An 18,471-nucleotide genomic window follows, 5' to 3' on the forward strand; every position below is an offset into this window, starting at 1 on the left:
ATTCACTGGGAGAGGTTTGTTTGACGATTCACAACATGGTAGTTAAACAGTTCGCCACTTACCAATGTACGTTAGCTCAATTGTTTCCACAATGTAAACCATGATTGAAGCTCAGCTCTGGGTCTATCTCCACACTCATGCACTGCACCCCGAGATACTGGTGTGTGTGCTGTTGTCGACACTATTCTTCACAGTTTTCGTTTTTGAGGAAATGAAAGATTTTCCATGAGTTGAGTGCTACAACCGCCAAACCCTGCGCAATGTTTTCTTGCGTAACACGCAAAAGAAAATGACCACCCGCCGTGCAGTAAGTGTCCGAGACTGTGTGTGGGGGGTCAATCACAATTTACTTAATGCTCAGATTTCCACAACGAAGCGACTGGACGCGACACCGGCAACGGAGAGGCGGCACCATTACGGACGAGAGTTGGATCGTTAGTTAGCTTCCTTCCTTCAGTGTCCAATTCTGTCCTGTTTTTGCGTTAAGATGGGGGTCGGGTGGGTGATGCCTGATGGTGGTGGTGGCCTTCGAGACGAAGTGTCCTTCCAGTATCGGGAGACCATTTGGCTTGTTTGACTCATAGTGCTCGGTGCAACATAAGAAACCGTTGTCTTGTTGCTGGTACGCTTCGTAGGAAGGACACTTCTTGAATTGATGTCCGATTTAGTTTACTAATAAAATCAAAACGGAAAGCCTGGTGTCGCGAGGCGCGTTGCATGTGTCGGTCAGTTCATCTATTGGTCTGGCATTATTTAATGCCGAGTATTACAAGCCTCGCTGAGTATTGTGATGCGGTGTGAAAATGCTGTGAGGCTTGATAATATACATTTTAATAGCAAGCTAAAGAAAATTGGCGTTTGATGTTTAATGTTCGTGATCATGCACAGAAGGGCTGAGCCTAACACAGCCAGCATACACACCAAAGGGTGCTCCTCAACATGTGTCACTCTCGTGGACCAATCAAGTATTGGATCGAATGAGGCCGAAACGTGGCTTGCAAATTACCGCCAATCCAACGCCGCCGCGCAAGAACCCAATCCATCATTCGACAGGAAGCGCGTTGTGAATGGAGACTTACCAGCTGGCCAGCTAATAAAGACGGATTCGGGTGTCTTAATTAAAAAAATCGCTCACGCGTTCCTTCGTTCTGCTCTGTCGGTGACTTAGTCACCAAAGAGAATGTCCACAAAAATCTCGATTTTGCGTCTGGGTGTCTCCACAATATAGGGCGTATCGCTATTTGCGATTCATCGTTTAGCGCGAAGAATGTGTAATGAAGCCGCTATTATAACGATTTTCTGGAATGCATGTGCACATCTAGAAAAACGTTCAGTCATCTGTCTCTCAGCAACAGCTACATTGTAAACGAGGCAACATTTTCCTTGGCCACCTTTTCCACAGCATTTCGAGTGGGCAGCTAGAACCGCGTCATCCACCATGGCACGACGTGCAATCTGCTCTGTCCAGAGGCCCCTCCTCATTCAATGGATCATAGGAAATCATAAGCTTCATACTCTCACAACGGACATTGTTCGTCATCCGTGGCATGTGTGTCAATTTCCGACATCTGCTCAGACGATTGCCCAATCAAAGGGACCGCCGCCGCAGCACCGCAACAACACAAACAACAGCATTCCACCGGTCGGTGTGACAGTAAAGCGCCGCCCGCCCGTTTCGCGTTTCAAGTTTTGGCCAGAAGCGAATATTCTGAAACCGCTTCTTTCGCTCGGTTTCTAGGAAACTCGCGTCACCTAGCGCCAGGTAAAAATAGAAGACCGCCTCACCGTCCTCCGGCTCATCTGAGATTGTAATTTTGTTAACAGCCAGCCAGCCAGCCAGCAAGCACACCAATTAATTAGATCTCCAATGCTCGCTCGACCGCTGCGCGCGGATGAAGGTTGACGCCTCACGGGTGTGTTCCAGGCTCCCAGACACACAGGTCCGAATGGTAATTGATTTTTTTGTTTCATTTACGTTTGGTCGTAAGCCAGCACAACAGGCAGCTTTCCTGCCCAGAGGCGAAGGTGCTGTTAGTAGAAAGAGTCCTTTTCAAACGGTAATTTGTTGGGTTCACGGAAATTCTCAATTCCAAACGAGAGTGTCATCGCGTTCGGCATCTTAAGAGTGTACAAAAAGAGGAAAAGCTTTCTAGTAGCTGCTTGACCGAACCCGAGGGGCGGTCTCGAGTGCCGACGTACAAGAAAACGGTGCCATTTAGTAAGCAAATCGGGGCGCTGTGAAAACGTTAAAGGAACGTTGGCACGGCACTTTCAACCATGGAGGAGGTCTTGACTCAAAAACGGTGAAGGTGAATCTTTTACAGAAAAAAGGGCTCAATGAAGTCATCAGAAAAGGGCCGTGGCAGGACCGAAAAGAGAAACTACAAATGGCAAGAAGTGAATCAACACTAACTGAATGCTAATAGAAACTCACGGATTAAGTGTGTTGTGGGGGTCTAGTGAAACAAAAATTGTTATACAACTATGGAAACTATATTATGATCAAATCCATCACTCTTTTACTGCTACCAGAACTATAAAGGATAGACACACAGCATGCTATAGCAACGCAATTGGGACCGCCGCTTTGTGGAGCATCCGTCTTCGGATCCCCAACAAAGGTTACGCTTCCATTAGCCTTATTATCTTGATTTTATACTACCCGGAATGGTTGAAGTCAGCATGACCGGAAGGCAAACGAATGCAGAGGAAAAAAGAATACTCAACCTCAATACTTCTCGCCCACCAGGAGACGTTCAAAAATGTCACAAAATCCACATAACGGACAGTGGTCATCCCATATCATCATCGCTCATGGAAACTTCTACTCCGTGTGGTGGACCACAGTAAAACAAACGGGATACATAAAACGAGTGTCATACACGAGACAACATTAAACACTCCAACCCCGCTGAGCGCAAGTGCAGCACACACCAAACACAGCCACAACACATGCAGCATATCATCCTGACGGGACGTCGAAACAGAGAGCACCATACATATCGTGACACAAAACCCACCTCGGACACCCCCAGCGGACGCGAAATGAAAAATTATGACATTTCGACACACTTCCCCGGACAAGCATCGTGGGGGAGCATATTTGGGGTCCCTTCTTTTGGGAAGAGGAGTTTTGCCATGCACAAGGAGCCGGATCGACCATGAAACGCCATAAAAAACTACGTAAAATGCAAGCAACACTCACACACAAACACAAGGGCGCGCGCGCGTGTCTGGGTGCAGTTTTCCTTCAGCCCCAAAAAAAACAGGGGGGACCGTGTTCATCGATTTAGAATGGTCCGGCGTCGTCAGCGTCGCGTTGGTCGTTGTCATCGTCGTCGTCGTCGGAACACCGGAAGTACTAACTTTCTTCGGCCAGAGCCTCGAAGTGCTCCGGTAGCGGGTCACCCGACGATTCGGAGCTAAACGTCGTGGCCGCCGCCGTTTTGTTCGATCCGGAGATGTTGGAAGATTTCTTGGCGCCATTCGTCGTGGCGGCGGCGGTAGCTGACTTCCGAGCGGGCGGTTTCGCGAGCGGAACGTCCTTATCGATGCCGACACCGAGTCCCTGCCCGCCGCTGGCCATCAGCTGCTGGCAGATAATCGTCGAGAGGGCCGCCTTGGTGATGACCCTCACCACCTTCGGCCTGGTGGTCACCTCCGGAAAGGTCCTGGGTCTGGCTGCCATAGTTTCCGTCGTCTCGTTTGTATCGTTAGCGCTGATGATGGCTGTGGACAGCTCATAGGCAGATTGGCCCCTCCGCTTCGGTTTGAACCGCTTTTTACGCTTTTCCTTCAACTGTTCGCCCGAAAAGTCCTCCGGCCGCCGTTGTTGGTCAACAATTTTTGACTGCTGAAGTTCCTCGTCCTGCCGGGAGTTTTGCTCTCGGGTCGGCGGTCCCTGCGTATCGATAATGCGATTACCCGATTGGCGTGGCTGCTGCTGCTGCTGTTGGTGGCACGAAGAGGGCAGCTCTTCCGGTTGGTGGTGCTGTGACTTTTCACCGGTGCGCGAAAGTTCACCGGAAGCGGTGGCTATTGCCCGCGACAGTGCGACAATGGCGGCCACTTCCGGTGATTCGGGCAACGTAACGCTGCTGCTCACGGTTGCCGGTGCCCCCGTCGCCGTCGTCGTCGCAGGCGCACCACCGACGGCAGACATGAAAAATGCACATTCCGATTCGAACAGCATGTTGCACAACAGCGCACCGAACGAACGCAGTTTTCCTCGCCTTCTCGTCGCGGAGGTGAAGTTTTCGGTGCACGAAAATTCAATCACTTCAAACGAAACACGTCTTCGACGTTTGCGAACTACGCTTTATGGCGTCACACCGAAAACAAAGCACTATTGTTCCTATATTCACCAGTGAGGGAGAAAACACTTAAACCCTGTCTGGTTCCTAAATTGAGGCAAAAACCATCATACCAAGTCAACTGGAACTGTGCCTAAACATATGTTGGTCCGCGTGTGTCGATTTGGATCCATAAAGCCCGGGATCAAACGGAGCAGCTTAGGTTGATACAGCAGCCGTCGCGTCGGCATAAAGCCAGACAGAAAACATTGCGTTTTGAAAACCCTATTCCGACAGCAGGCGGCAAACAGCAGCCACCCACGGGCCGGTAACGGAAATGAAAAAGATGTTGTACAAATAAACAGCAACGAGACGGACGGATGCTGAAATATTCAACTCCGCCGACGAGCGCTTCTCAACAGAGCGCATTCGCGGAACAAAAGTCCACCAGCCACCCGAAAGCAATATCTGGCGTTTGGATGTGGAATTGCTTAATCAAAAACATATCTCAACCTTTGAAAAATTCACTCAAAGTTAAGATATGAACGAAGAGCGGAGCCACGTTGAGTGTAAATAGGGACTCCATTAAAACCCGTCCAATCGAAATAAATTGCCAAAATTGACTAATAATGTTTGGCACTTTTCACAATTCTGCTAAGATCTTTGTGGCATTCTCACTCACAAACTAGCTTTAATTAAATTAACAAACGATTTAATAAGGATCACATCTCGCGGCAGCGTTTTCGCCATTTTCCACCGAAAACCACATCAAGTGCAGCATCTCACAAGCAACAAACGACGTTTGGGATTTCGTAACAACGGCCTCGCTGGATGCACCATTTTCTGATCTTCTACTATCCGAGACACGTGGATTCCATTTTAAGGCCGGAATAATCTTGCACAGCACCACCTTTCCACATGCGTTTCGTTGCGGGGGAACTGACTCTCCTACATGATTTTATATGCTCAACAAAGGAAGACATTTCCACTGTGCTTCCTCCTGAACGGAAATGCACCGCGAAACCGGCGAGTCGTTGGTTCTCTTAAGCAACCACGGACCAGACCTGACAGACAGACGGCGGAAGAAAACTCGTCAACGCGCACCAATTTCCGACGACAAACTGCACCCCGATACGGGACACCCGAAACTGGCGAAATGGGTTCAAGTTCAGCACGGTGGCGGCTGCAGCCCGAGGATCGGCACCACTCGTCGTCGTCGTCGTGTTCGATTTACGTCGAACTGCAACATACCTTGAAGGAAGCCAAAGAAAAAAGGCAGGGCACTGCTTCTTTGTGCAAAATGTGCATATCTCCCCGCCCGAAGAAAGAGGCTCGGGTTCCTGTTCCTGGTCAGCTCAACCCTACTTGCAGCCCGTCTCCACCCACACCGGTGGCCCAAATAGCGCGGAGACCTTGCCACGTCACGCGTCACTTCGCGGCGAGGTGTTCATTGATGCCGCGGTCGGGCTTTGACGTCGATTTGCTAAATCGGAGCACAAACACCGACCGGGCGAGGCTTGCCTCGGCTCGGTGCTCGACCCAATCGCCAATGGTGACGCGTGCAGCGGCATGGGTCGCTGGGTGCAGTGCGCGAATGCACTTCGCGCGATGCAAAAATCGATATCCCGCATGGGCGTTGGCGTCGTTGGGGTTGTTTGTCGCCGGCCTCCCGCTGCTTGCGCGCTGCTGCTTATCTGTCTTCGATCGTCTTGGCGTTTTTTTGCCCTTCTCTTCTTCTTAATGCTGCCGCCGCCATTCGCCAACTCGCCGTCTTCGCAGAGTGAGATTATTTATAGAGCAAACACGGGGTTGACCGATTACCGTGGAAGGTAGTGCCTCTGACTGCCTCAGCCTGCGATGCAAGTGTAGCGCAATCAGGCTTTGTCGTATCAGCACCTCCTCGGGCGGATTCGGACAAAGGCACGTCCAATCTAATGCGTTACTTTTTAAAAGTATGTAGCCAGAGCCAGGCGCGTTTCAAGCGAATTAAATATGAACTGCAAATTGAGGGGGTTAAACCCACACGCAGCGCGGTGTGTAATAAAATTGCTCTCGATCACACCTCGATCGAAAACCAATGTATCCCCGCGTCTTCCGCGTCACAAGTAGAAGCATTTCCATCGCATCAAGAGGAGGCCAGCACTTGCGCTTTCCACGCATTTTCCCCGTCGCTCGGGATGCGCGCCGTCGTTGTTGATGAAACGAAAATTGCCATTAATAATCCATTATTGGGTGTTGGTGTGGGAGTTGGGAGTGGTGTTTAAATTATGTTTATTTAATATTCCCTGCGTGCGCGCGAGGGCCGCCACATTTTTTTCCGGCTTGGTCCGCCTTGCCAACTGTGACAGGTCTGTGGTGTTCGGTTCCGGAAAAGTATTTGCTTGACGAACATGACGGTGCGTTTGGTCCTCCTTCTGTTGTGTAATTAAAAGTTTAAGATTTTAACTAACGAAAGCAGTTCTCTGACGACCAATTTCGGGCCGCCAGCTCTCATTTCGCTTCCCCGACAATTTGGCCCCATTAGAAGGGTCCGCGTCTGCGTGCCCGGCTCATAGAAGAAGAAAGTGTTTGCCAAGAAACGTCAGCTGTTTCAGACACTCCGAAGAGATGCCTTACGAACACCACCAGCACCACCATTTTCAGCCAGGGTTGCCTGTTCCCAAACAACGCGGACCTACAACTGGCACCTCGTGCGCCATTGGAATCTCCAACAGGTGGATGATGACGGGGGACCAGAGCTAACGGTATGGTGGCGCACCGGAAGAAGTGTGGCAATTCCGGTGTACACCTAAGCGCAACTTGACACGACCGACGACACAACAGCTGCTGGCATTGGATTCCCGCCGCCTTGCACACGTCAGCTGCTTGACTGATCCCGCGGGGCTCTAGCGCGTATTGAGCATTGGGGATAAGCATCACGAAAGAGTTAGGCGGCCCGGCAAAGTTTCCAAGCCCGGCGATTAGTCCGTTCGCCCGGAGGTGACGAAACAGCGACGGCAAAGTCGGCGAACTTGGCGGTATGCGACGCGCTTCGGTCGATTAAAAGCCATGAACCAGAGCCAATGTAAAAATAAAGACACTTCCTCCTCTTGGTCAACTCAGTCGGCAGACGGCAGTCGTCGTCGCTCGAGCATAAAACAGTAACGATAAACAGACACGAACGCACAGCAAGACAGGCACAGCAGCGCACCACCGCGTTGTGCATTGTGACATAATGCAGACCAACGATCAGGTGCCGAAACCTAATACGCATGTCAAGAGGGCTCGGCTAGGAAGGTGCAGCTGTCTGCGACGGTACACGTTAAAGTCTTCCCCGCCCTTTTTGGTGGCCGCCATTGTCCTTGAAAGCTATGCTATATTACCAACCAAATTTCAGTACTTAAGTGCTCAACCATTGACCGACACTGAGATCTTGCAATTAAAGGTGGCAGTAATTTCGAGCCGACTACAGCGGGATAGAGCATTCACAGCTGGCGCTGGGTGTACCTCAGTGACGTAACAGGGACTCAGCGGTAGTCTTGAAGTGACACCTGGTGGCTTGCTCCTCAGCCAACTCCCAGTACCTGGCAACCTCAACAACGGCGACAATCGCGAGCTGAGCCGGTGGTAATTATTACGCCCGAGAACTGTCACCGTCAGCAACCAAACAACCGCCCCGTGTGTTGTCTTGTTTTGCGCTACAATGCCTATTTAGCACATCATGTCCACTTGCAACATGACGACGTGTTATTGTGTTTATAGCGCTCACAGGTTAGAAAAAAGCCTAATGGTAGGTTGTCGGTGAAAATGGGCAACACAAAATTATAAGCAGGCGGACATTCGAATGTGGACCGGTGACAAGCTATCTCGATTCCGGTAACCGGCTTGATCGTCTAATTAACTGAGTTGGGGCCGCTTCGGCCGCCAATAAGCAAATGCAGCAATTCCATTCCCTTGCCAGGAGTTATTAGCGGCAGTCAAATTATGATTACACTATTTATCATGAACGACGGATTATTGGCCGATAGTACAGCCCTTAAGTTATTTATTTACACACAAATTGAGCTAATCACACGTTTACGATAACACAATTGAAGGAAGGCGTCCGTTGACAACTAAAGCGTCCTGTAACTTCAACGAAAGACTTTCGTTAATGTACACGAAGTGCGCTGAAAATGCTGGGTTGTTTTCGTAGTCAAACCTACGTCATCAGCTCGACGGCTTATCGATTGGTGTCGTGCGTGCGTTCACAATTATTGTGCATGGTTGCACTGCAGGTATGCGAGCAATGCACACAACAACACGGCTTCAAACTCTGGCTCTGCTTACCCGTCGTGTTGTTGCTCAGCACCGTCAATCGCTCAACGAGACTACGCTGCATGTTGCACTTTTTGATAGCAATAACTATAATGTTACTATCAGGAAGAAGACAGCTTTTCCGTCTAATCAACAATTAAATTGTGTTTGTTTAGTTCACGGTAAAGCAACATTTACTTCGACTGGATACAGTCAAAACAGGGAGCGTTACATTGTCTTAGCGCCGAGCAGAGGGCACTTTTTAATGCTAATCTTATTGATGAAGGAATTCTCCGCATTCTTCTTTTCGCTATATACTACGCCCAGGGAAATATTCAACGGCCTCTACAGGTTTTCGTCGCACGAGGTTCTGGTGATTTATGAGTGTTATAAAACGTGAAAATTTATCGTTCCAACAAAACTAAATGGCCGCAGATAAGAACCGTACGCCGGACCGCCGGGGGTTCTTTGCCGGTTCGGTGAGCGACGTTCCGTGATATTAGAGACGATGTTTCCGATCGAAACGAGCCAACGAAAAACTCATAAGACGAACCCACCGCACCCAAAAGGTGAAGTGCACCACCCGCCTTTTTGGAAGATAAAAAGTTGGCAGAGAGAAATAAAAAAAAACCCCATGGCGATGATGACGGCGATGGTCCCGTTACCGAAAGTTGCAAATCGAACTCCCAGTTAGCGGCGCGAAAACAGTCCTCATTTCCGGCGAGGCTTTATGTGCTCACAAGTTCCGTCCGCGTTAAGGCGAGCGAACCCGCAGGGGGAGAGCGTGTCTCCCACGAACCTCCTATCTCTCAACGCACGCGTTTTGGGCTGATAGGTCCCCGATTCTCCCCGACTGACCTACACAGCAGAGTGAGCGCGCTATCACGCTTTTAAATCAAATAAATAAATTATTAGCCCACAACCGGTGAGCCCTACTTTGGGCCGACACTACTCTCCACTGAACTAGCACCGCGCAAATTCGGCACACGGCCACCGACTGCCGGAGCAGCTAGTGGTCATTAAACAAGGCCAACGAAACGGAGAGAAATTTAAAAACCCGGAACGGATTAACCTCCCGGAAGCGCCACGAGGTCGAAGCCAGAGTCAGACAAAAAATGTGCGGCTAATTCGTTATCATTTTCTACCGCGCACAACAAAACAGCACACGGAAGGGAATCAGAGCTGACCGAAATGGTGTTGCCGTATAGCACCCCGCCCGGCCGGATATTGTCGGACCCCCACGTTCATGCACACACAACAGCGAAAACGTCGGAAAATTACCGATGCACTCTCGCACACGTCCACGTCCAGGCTGTTTTCCTTTATTGTCGGTCGGAAAAGCGAGCAACGGGGCAAAGGCAGGCAAGGCAGGGAAAGGAGACGAGCCTTCGATGAACACCTTTTTCCGACGTTGGCTCCAAACAAATTGTGGCACACACGCAAACATGTGTGGCATCTCAACACATCTCAAGAAGAGCGCGTGCCGGTGTCTGGCAGATTATCAGATAGGATAAAGATTTGGGCCTCGCTTCAAGCTCAAAATGGGCAACCAAACACGAAAGCGCCCACGAAAGCCGTAGTGAGCGCAATGCCACAAGAAAGGAAATAAAACCGCGTTTTTCCTATATATTTTTATTCGCCCACACACCTACAATTTTTCCGTTTCCTCTCGATGGAACTTTAATGTTTTATGCGCCTACGGTCTAAAACTCACGAACGGGCACCTCGGTCGGTCGGTCGGGGCCAGCAACACGCCAGCGAGAAAAGCGGGAAAAATAACAACGGTTTTTCATTTTCCAGCAACGCGACTACTTCTTGGGCGGCCGTCTTTTCGAAAGCGTGATTAATAATGGATGAAGCTCCGTGGCCGGGCCGGGCCGGGGGGAGGCGGGGTTCCCGTGTCAGCTCAGTTCAGGCGTGGCTCATCGCCGCCGTCACCTCTTTTAACGGTTCGCGTGTTTATGCCGCGCATTTAAGAGGGTATATGCCGCTGATGTACGCAACACTCAACCTCCTTCCGACCGAACGTGTGAAAACGGGGAGCTGGAAAATCAGTTGCTTGGCACGCCCATTTGACACACGACGTTTGGGGGCTCTAAAGACCGAGGGGGGCGCGCATATTATTTGAGTATTTAAAAATCAAAGCTAAGGAACAGGTCTGTGTAAAAAATTGAACAGCAATCGGCAACACATCGTTGAGAACAAATTCTGACCAACCATCACTGGACCGGATTCCCGTTCCGTCGCGTGCTGCTTACGTACGCCAGCCGAAGAAGACAAACATCATCGCGCAGCGCATGTGTTTTGTTAACGCGCGCCAAAGATTGACGGCAGCGGCGTCTTGAAACGACGACCTCAGCCTGGCTTGCGGCGTAGAAAGCCGCCGATGCGCGCGCGCGCACTTCGGCACGTAGGCACGGGGCAAGAAGTTGCGTGTCGGCCGAAAGGGGGCCTACGACACACACGCATGCGGAAGACGGGACGAACAGCATCGGCCGGACATCTCCTTGGAGGTGCCCCCGCTGAGGAGAGCTGAATTGGAGCAAGATCGTTAAGAGTTACGCTTCGGGTTTGAGAAGAATGGCCTAGTTTTTCAGCCCAGACTTGACGACACTGATTGTTTCGTACTTTAAAAAACTTTGCGTAACTGTGAGCCAGCCAGTGAGGTTGAGGAATTCATAACACACCTGTGCAGTCCAGCAAACATTGTTATGTAATCATTATGGCATGACTAGTTAATCGAACGCTACTAATCTAGTCAGTGCTGATGTTCACACATAAACATTATACCTTCAATAAATTGACTCCTGATTGTATCCTAATTTAATGTCCTAAATCTTATTCCCCTGTGGAAACAAACATAGGAACTTCGTCGTTTTATTGGTATAATGTCCCGGCCATCATGGGCTAAAAAAATCATTAACATGGCCCATGTTGCGAACAACAGCATAATGAACACCGGGGCATGAATATTGGTCGATAACATATGCATGTGTGACAACAAGCCACGGAAATGGAAACATTCGCTCCCAACGTAACCCAACGACGGAAAGGATGAAATTAATATTTATCACGCGAACGGCAATCATTTTGAAAACATACAAAGGACAACAATCAATAAATAAACAAACGAACGAACGAAACCCAGAAGGAAGGCTGGCTCACTGTTGGCCCCGCCGCCGAACTGGGTCTCGAAAAGTGACTACTACAACAACAGAACGTAACAAAGTATAACAAATTATTGATGTATAACTCTTGCCACGGGGTAAAGTAGCCGGATTTTGGTAGCCCCGTGCTCTGCTAAGCGAAGGAAGCGACCAGCGACTAGAAACAAACAAACCACAATCCGCTCGGAGCCCACCGTGTTCTCGGCAGCAGCGACCACAAATAGGCAGAGGAAAAAAATCCGAATTCCCTAGGGGTGGCACCGTGCCCAAAAAAGCCATACAAGTGTGTAGCCTCTGTGCCTATTTTGCGAATGGCGCCACGAAGCAACACAACCCAACCCTACCCAACCCACCTCTAGCACGGTACTTGGAAGGAATCGGATTTCTTGGCGTTCGCCGCTGCGCGGCTTGTGGCAAAAAAGGGAACCGGAACGATATAAGACAAGGCACCTGCGAAGAAGACGCACATGTCGGGGCACCTTGCCCCGATACGATGGCGTGTGAGTGTGTGTCTGCGCACGCGTGTGTGTCGAACGGCGTGTGGCATAATATATGGTTTAGTAGGTCAAGAGCTGCGCACTCTGCCGCTGCTGCCGATCATCCCGGGGCGGCGTCGCGACACATCCACAGTGTCACAGAAATATAGTTGTTGATTGCGTTCAAATTCGTCGTCAAGCATTAGAATCGCACGAACTGGATGAAGAATTAAATAACTATCGGTGCAGATTTTCGTCTATTTTCAGTCGAACGACGATGTAAATCGTCCTTCAATAAACGATTAGACCGGTTCAGTGTGCTTGATACCAAACACTCCACCACTACCGTAAGCCGACATTTCCAATTGGTTTGCCTTCGAATCGAATGGAAAATTGAACGACAATCGGTTGTGTGTTCTCGGTCGATCCATAAAATTGCCATTCCCTTTGCACAATCGGAGTAGATCCGCTCATCCTTCGTTTACACCGTTCAGCATCAACGTCCAACAGGCGCGGCAAGGCAAGCACAGTTGCATCCCCGTTTGTGGGAAATGGGACGGACATGTATGGAACGGAAAAAGCATCCCACTCTCAATTGGGTCTTTGTGGTCAGCATCCACTCCGCAGGCCTAGGGTGAAGTTGCATCGAATCATCAGAATCGATGCAAACACGCCAATGCAGCAGAGGGTGGACGAAGGGTAGACGATACACCCGCCCCCATCGTTTGTGGATCGTTCCCTTGCACTGTGACACTCTTTCACTTTTTCTCATACAAACATACGTACGGGCGGGCACAAGTGTGCTTCAATTTCGTGTCGATTCCAACCACCATCCATCGGGTGACTAATCTGGCGAGGAAGCTAGAGAGAGCGGCGGGGCATGGGTTGAGGGTGGCCTGCACTGCCCCTGACCGCCCGCCCGCCCGCCCGTTCAGTTCCTGCCGTTTCGTGGGACGTTTATATTTAGACACTACCAAGTGTTGAGTGTGCAAAGTGTTGATCCGTCCACCGGCGACGGATTTTGCCGTTTTCATTGCCTCGTTGTTTTGCATTTCTATCCCGCGGCTGGTCCGACGAATTCGTCGATTCTGCCCCGGTTGATCTTCTCCGGTCGGTCGGGATATTGAATGTCACCGAACGTGTCTGGTCGGTACATTTGTGTGTTCCAGCAAATTCACCCGACAATCCTCGGGTGGACTGACAACCAAGCCATGGTTCCGGCGGCCCATCTGATCGCTACTTCCGTGCCCGAGACTGACACAGTTGAAATGTGCGAAAAACGGTCCGAATGCATTAGTTAGCTTTGCCTCCGTGGCCAACAAGTGGTGTCCTGTGGCATAACCGATGAGTGTTGCCTGGCTGCCTGATGTCAAGTGGCGATTGCCAAGGAGTGTTGATAAGCATCAACCAAAGGCCAATCAAACATAAACGGACGCATCTGGAGCGTCGTTGCTCAGTGATGCCATACAAAAAAAAGCCCGATTGTTGAACAGTGGCTAATCACGGTCGGCATCTTCCAATTTCGCGTGTGTGCATTAGTCATTAGTATTCTGGTGCGGGAAAAGCGGACAAATTTACTCTAAAGCCATCATTAGACCGCGAACAAGCGGCCCGAGGCGCACAAACTAATCTGTGTTTTCATTACAGGACCCCCCATTGCCATTTTTTGCCGACACACGGTGCCTCTTTTGCTTCGCTTCGTGCGTGAAATCGAAACAATGTGTCAACCGCAAACAAGCCATTCATATGCAACGTAAGCGCCCGTGGCCGGCTACATCAATATTCCCCCACATTACTGTGGTCACACTCGAGGTGATCGAATTCGGACCCTACAACGATTATTGCATCCCGTTTGCGATTGGTGACTGCTGATAAGATGGTTTGACGAGAACGAGCATTTGTGATTGCGAATATTTCGCACAGGACACACATCAGCCGCTTTAGTATTTTATTCGTTGCTTTTAGAAAATGAACCAAAATTGTGGGAGAGAGGATAAAGTTTCAGAAAACCACGCGAAACGTCACGGCAACGGTGATGGCATCTTCTTGAAGTTTGAACTTATTTTTTTTGGTACCGCCTCTTATCATCCCGCTGGTGCTCAAACGTGCCAAAGTAAAAGGGTATATCAATCAAACTCAATCAAACGGCCACGAGAGTCAAGCCCAATCGCAAAGATAAGGGTCAGCTGCTGCTGCTGAAACGCCACGACGGAGAATGAAAACCGTTCGGCAGTGGTGCACGGCCCACCTAACGAGAGCGGCCAGTGCAGGTGTTACCTGGCAGACAACGAATCCAATTTGGGTTTTCCGTTCCCTGCTGCTGCTACCCACTTCAAACGGATGGAAAATTGAAAACTGAAACATTGGCGCGTTCAGTCGCGAACCGACCATTGATTTTTTACCGCAACCCCGACCGTGTTGGACCCGTCCTCTCGGACACGCAAATCACGAAACGTCCGGTGTGGTACACGCGCACTCCTTTTTTTTTGCTGCCTCACAATGTTGTCCGTCGGTCACGGTACGTATCCGTTTCTCGTTAGTCCTGCGGTTGTCGCATTACGCGAACGGTCGTTTCTATTGGCTCCACATGGTTTCTCTATTGGACAAATTTTTGATGAACGTATCGTCAGCAGAACACACACACTCACAGGTGGCCAGTAAAGGGGCTGGGTAAGTGTGCTCATCCTTTTGCATGAGCATAGTGAGGTGGTAATGGAAAATCGGACCAGATTTGGATGCTAGAACGACGCCCGAGAGATACTCGAACGTAGGGTTTTCGTATGCAGGGGCTGTGAAAATCTCCGCGAAAAACAAGAAAAAGCATTGGACTTTTACGACATGTTTTCTTCTTTTTGTGCTCTTCACAAATCAGAGATCTCGACCTGCGGCACAATGTGGTTTGTGTGCGTGGGGTTGTGTGTCTGGTGATATGCTTCTCACGCTGCTCTCTCGATAGTGAGAAAAGCGGACAGTTCCACGCGGGCTTTGTTCTCATTTTCTCTCACCCAGTGCACACGGCATAGTGAGTCACTACCACGCGCGATTCGGCATTACGAGAAGTTGAGCAGCTTTAGCCTACTTCGCGTTTTTTATCCTTCGTAGCCCTCTCTTTATCACGCCAGCATACGAAGGGAGTTCGAGAGTTCGCCGTGCACTATTCTACTCTAATGCGTAATTTATTATCACCCAGCGATGGTCCCGGCGCTTTGCGAGTCCACTAGTCGAAGAACCAATGAAGAGCGATCGAAACTCCGGCACCTACGAGCAGAATTTAGCGCTACGCGCTGTTCTATGGTATCGATATCACCTTGCGATAACCTAATTAAAACGGTACGATGAACAGCCACGGGGTGCTACCAGAGGCCAAAAAAGGAGAGGCAAATAAACATTAGATGACGCAGGACGTGTGCCGAAGCATTCCACTTGGCATTCCATTCGGCACCCCCCCCAACAAGTCGTTCCCGGCCAATGAGGAGGGTGTGCAGGGCATTCGACAATTGCGGCTGTGTGAAGTAATTGTGGCAAGGGCAGATCCACCATCCTTCACCGTCGTTGTTTGCCGCACACGACGCGTCTCACTTTACCAGCGCCCCAACTCACATCTGACAGCTCTCGAGCTCACTTTCGCTCTCTCACACGATCTGACGCCATTTTGAAAGTCGTCCAACCCAGATAGGAGAAACAGCGAACGACAGACAAAGAGAGAAAGAGAAAGCGCAATCACTGCTCCCGGTTGTGAGCAACGCAACACAGCAGCTCACCTCACTGCCGTGAAATGGGAGAAAAAATGGCTGCTGCTTCGATTGCTCTCACATATTGGCGAACCAGATGTATAGGACCTCTCCCCATGCGGTGTGCATAAATTCATCGTGCGTAGAAAGGGTACCTGGATACTTACTTATTATTTTCATTGCCCCCATCACGGGACAATTTTGCTGTTTGTTACCCTCGGCAAACGAGGTAGTCCTGGGCCGACCGCTCATGTCTCCGCCGTTGTCGTTTGATGGCTCCGTTTTCTTCACTTCGTTTCACGCTATTCACGCTAATATCTCTCTCCCTCTCTCTCGCTCTCCGACGCGCCCTCGGTAGCTGCTCGAACACCCACGCACTCCGCCGCTGCGTTCACGAGCGCACACACCACTACACACCACACCAGGTACGCCGCCGAGCGTATAGTTCTCACTCTTCACCACTCACGCGTTTCAACGCGCTTAATCACTTCGGCTCACACTTTTGCTCACCGCTCACGGTGGGTGTGCACGCACGAACACTTGCCTTTCTACACATACAGGCACACACGAGCGCGCGTGGATTGGGACTCACGCTGTGACGACGTTCACGCTCACGCGCTGCTTACAAAGTGCGCTTACGGCTGACGATTTCCCGTGCCGTGTCACCACACTGCGGACGTCGATTGGGAAACTGGCGTCGAGCAAATCCTTGTCTTTCGCGGTGCCTACAAAGAACACGGTCGGCGGCCAGTGCGACTTCTCGTTCATTCGCGCCTGCAACAAACAATCCGGGACAGGGCTTACCGCGTAAAACACACACGCTCACACAACACCGAACACGGCACGTATGCACATGCACACACGAGCGGGCGGGGGCAGAATCGATCTCTCGCGTGGCTCTGGGATGCACTTGTGCTTGGGCACCTCCCTGTTGCCGTGAACCGTGCTCGTCACAATACGAAGACGGATAGCTACCAGAGTATCCTTTCGCACACACGGAATGCCGAACCGATTTTCCAAAATTGCTCTCACCGAGGCTGATTTTTGCTTCACTTGTCACTAGCGCGACGACGTGTGCTTGGATCGCAGTTACACACCAGGTTGGCACCAGGGGGTTTAGCACGAACACTCAACGTGGCGGCGGGCTCATTGCTGGGTTATCAATGCAGAATATCCTGTACTGCTGTTACAGGTCACACGGATTTGACACCTCCAAAGCCAAAGTCCGACACACTGCCTGGGCGCTGTTGCTGCTGATTTTCTTGGCCCTCGGTGCGCCTTCGCAACAAGCTGTCAAATTGGTCGCTTAGCACCGAACACTGTGGCTACTTGACTGGTGGTGCGGACAAAGCAGGACGTAGCAAGGCTGCACGCTACTCGGCTGACTGGGGGGGTAGATAAAAGAATCGTGTTTTAGTGGTCATCTCCTCGCAACAGACGATATTTCTTTGCCCAGCGACCACGCTTCGACCCGTGGTGTGCACCGTACGAACAATCTTTTCACGCCACCTACTGCACATCGATGATGCGTGCTGGTGTGCTGCTACTGTCAAACGAGACAAGTGTGAAAAGTGAGAGAGAGAGAGAAAGGCGAGAGAGCCAAAACGACAAGGCGAGAGTGCGCAAGTGCTCGCTCCTTTCGTAACCGCGCTGCTCTCGTTTTTGCTCTCATCGAAAACTCAGCAGGGCGACGGTGTGTAATCGATGGTCTACAAGCGTTTTTGATTGAGCAGCAGCAAGCCGTTGAATCAATGGCACAACGTTCCATCACCGTGTTCTTTCTGAATGATGGAAGTTCTTTTCCTACGACCCCTTTACCAAAAAAGCCCAACCTCTGACCCCCCGTCCTGACAGGGGAAACTCTTTCTCTTAGCACACGGCTGCTTGCTCACGAGCGAGATAGCGACTTCCGTGAGTTTTGCTCACCAGCGCAGCCCTCCATGTGCTCTCTCTTGCTACGCTTTTGTCAGATCCAGATCAATTTAATCAATTTAATTGAAAGAAAAGCTGGTCCATCGGCTCAGCACGGCACTAGTAGCGTAAAGCTGCATCGCTGGACACGCACGTCTGATTGCTGCATACGCCGCAGTGCACCAACTACCCCGGAACATCCGATTCCGCTGCTAAACAGGCCTTAAAATCATCCGTTTAAACTTATAAGGAAAAAATAAATCTCTCAAGCGGCCTGCACACTCACACAGCGACGTCCGCGCTCATTCATACGTTCGCTCTTACTCAACCCCGAATGCACACCACTCCGCAGCATTCGCACACGCTTCACCCACACATGCACACGCTTCTCATCGAACTACACGTTAGCTACTTTGTTCGATCAGCTCGGGCAAGCCTCTGCGGGGATGGTTGCTTGAAAATGCGTATCGTTTTTTCCCCCGCAGGACACTCTTCGGGGGAGTCGGATTTTCCGCACGGGAAAAACACACCGTAATCACGACCGCGGACACGGAACTGGCAGCAATCCCGCACGCCCTGATGTTCCCAACAAAGGAATGTTTCACGGGGCGAAATGTGT

The 18,471-nt window shown here is 50.5% G+C and overlaps 1 protein-coding gene across 3 annotated transcripts in view; it reads right to left on the reverse strand.

Annotated features, from left to right (window-relative positions):
• Positions 1-18,471, reverse strand: part of LOC131209932 (glycogen synthase kinase-3 beta) — a 55,729-nt gene that overhangs the window by 36,917 nt on the left and 341 nt on the right. For all 3 annotated transcript variants that reach the window (XM_058203098.1, XM_058203099.1, XM_058203097.1), the window contains exon 2: positions 16,109-17,326. In XM_058203098.1, the coding sequence (XP_058059081.1) occupies positions 16,109-16,193 (85 nt within the window). In that variant the 5' untranslated portion in view covers positions 16,194-17,326. The remainder of the gene's footprint in view (positions 1-16,108; positions 17,327-18,471) is intronic.

This window comes from Anopheles bellator, chromosome 2 (assembly GCF_943735745.2).
Source record: "Anopheles bellator chromosome 2, idAnoBellAS_SP24_06.2, whole genome shotgun sequence".
NCBI lineage: Eukaryota > Metazoa > Arthropoda > Insecta > Diptera > Culicidae > Anopheles > Anopheles bellator.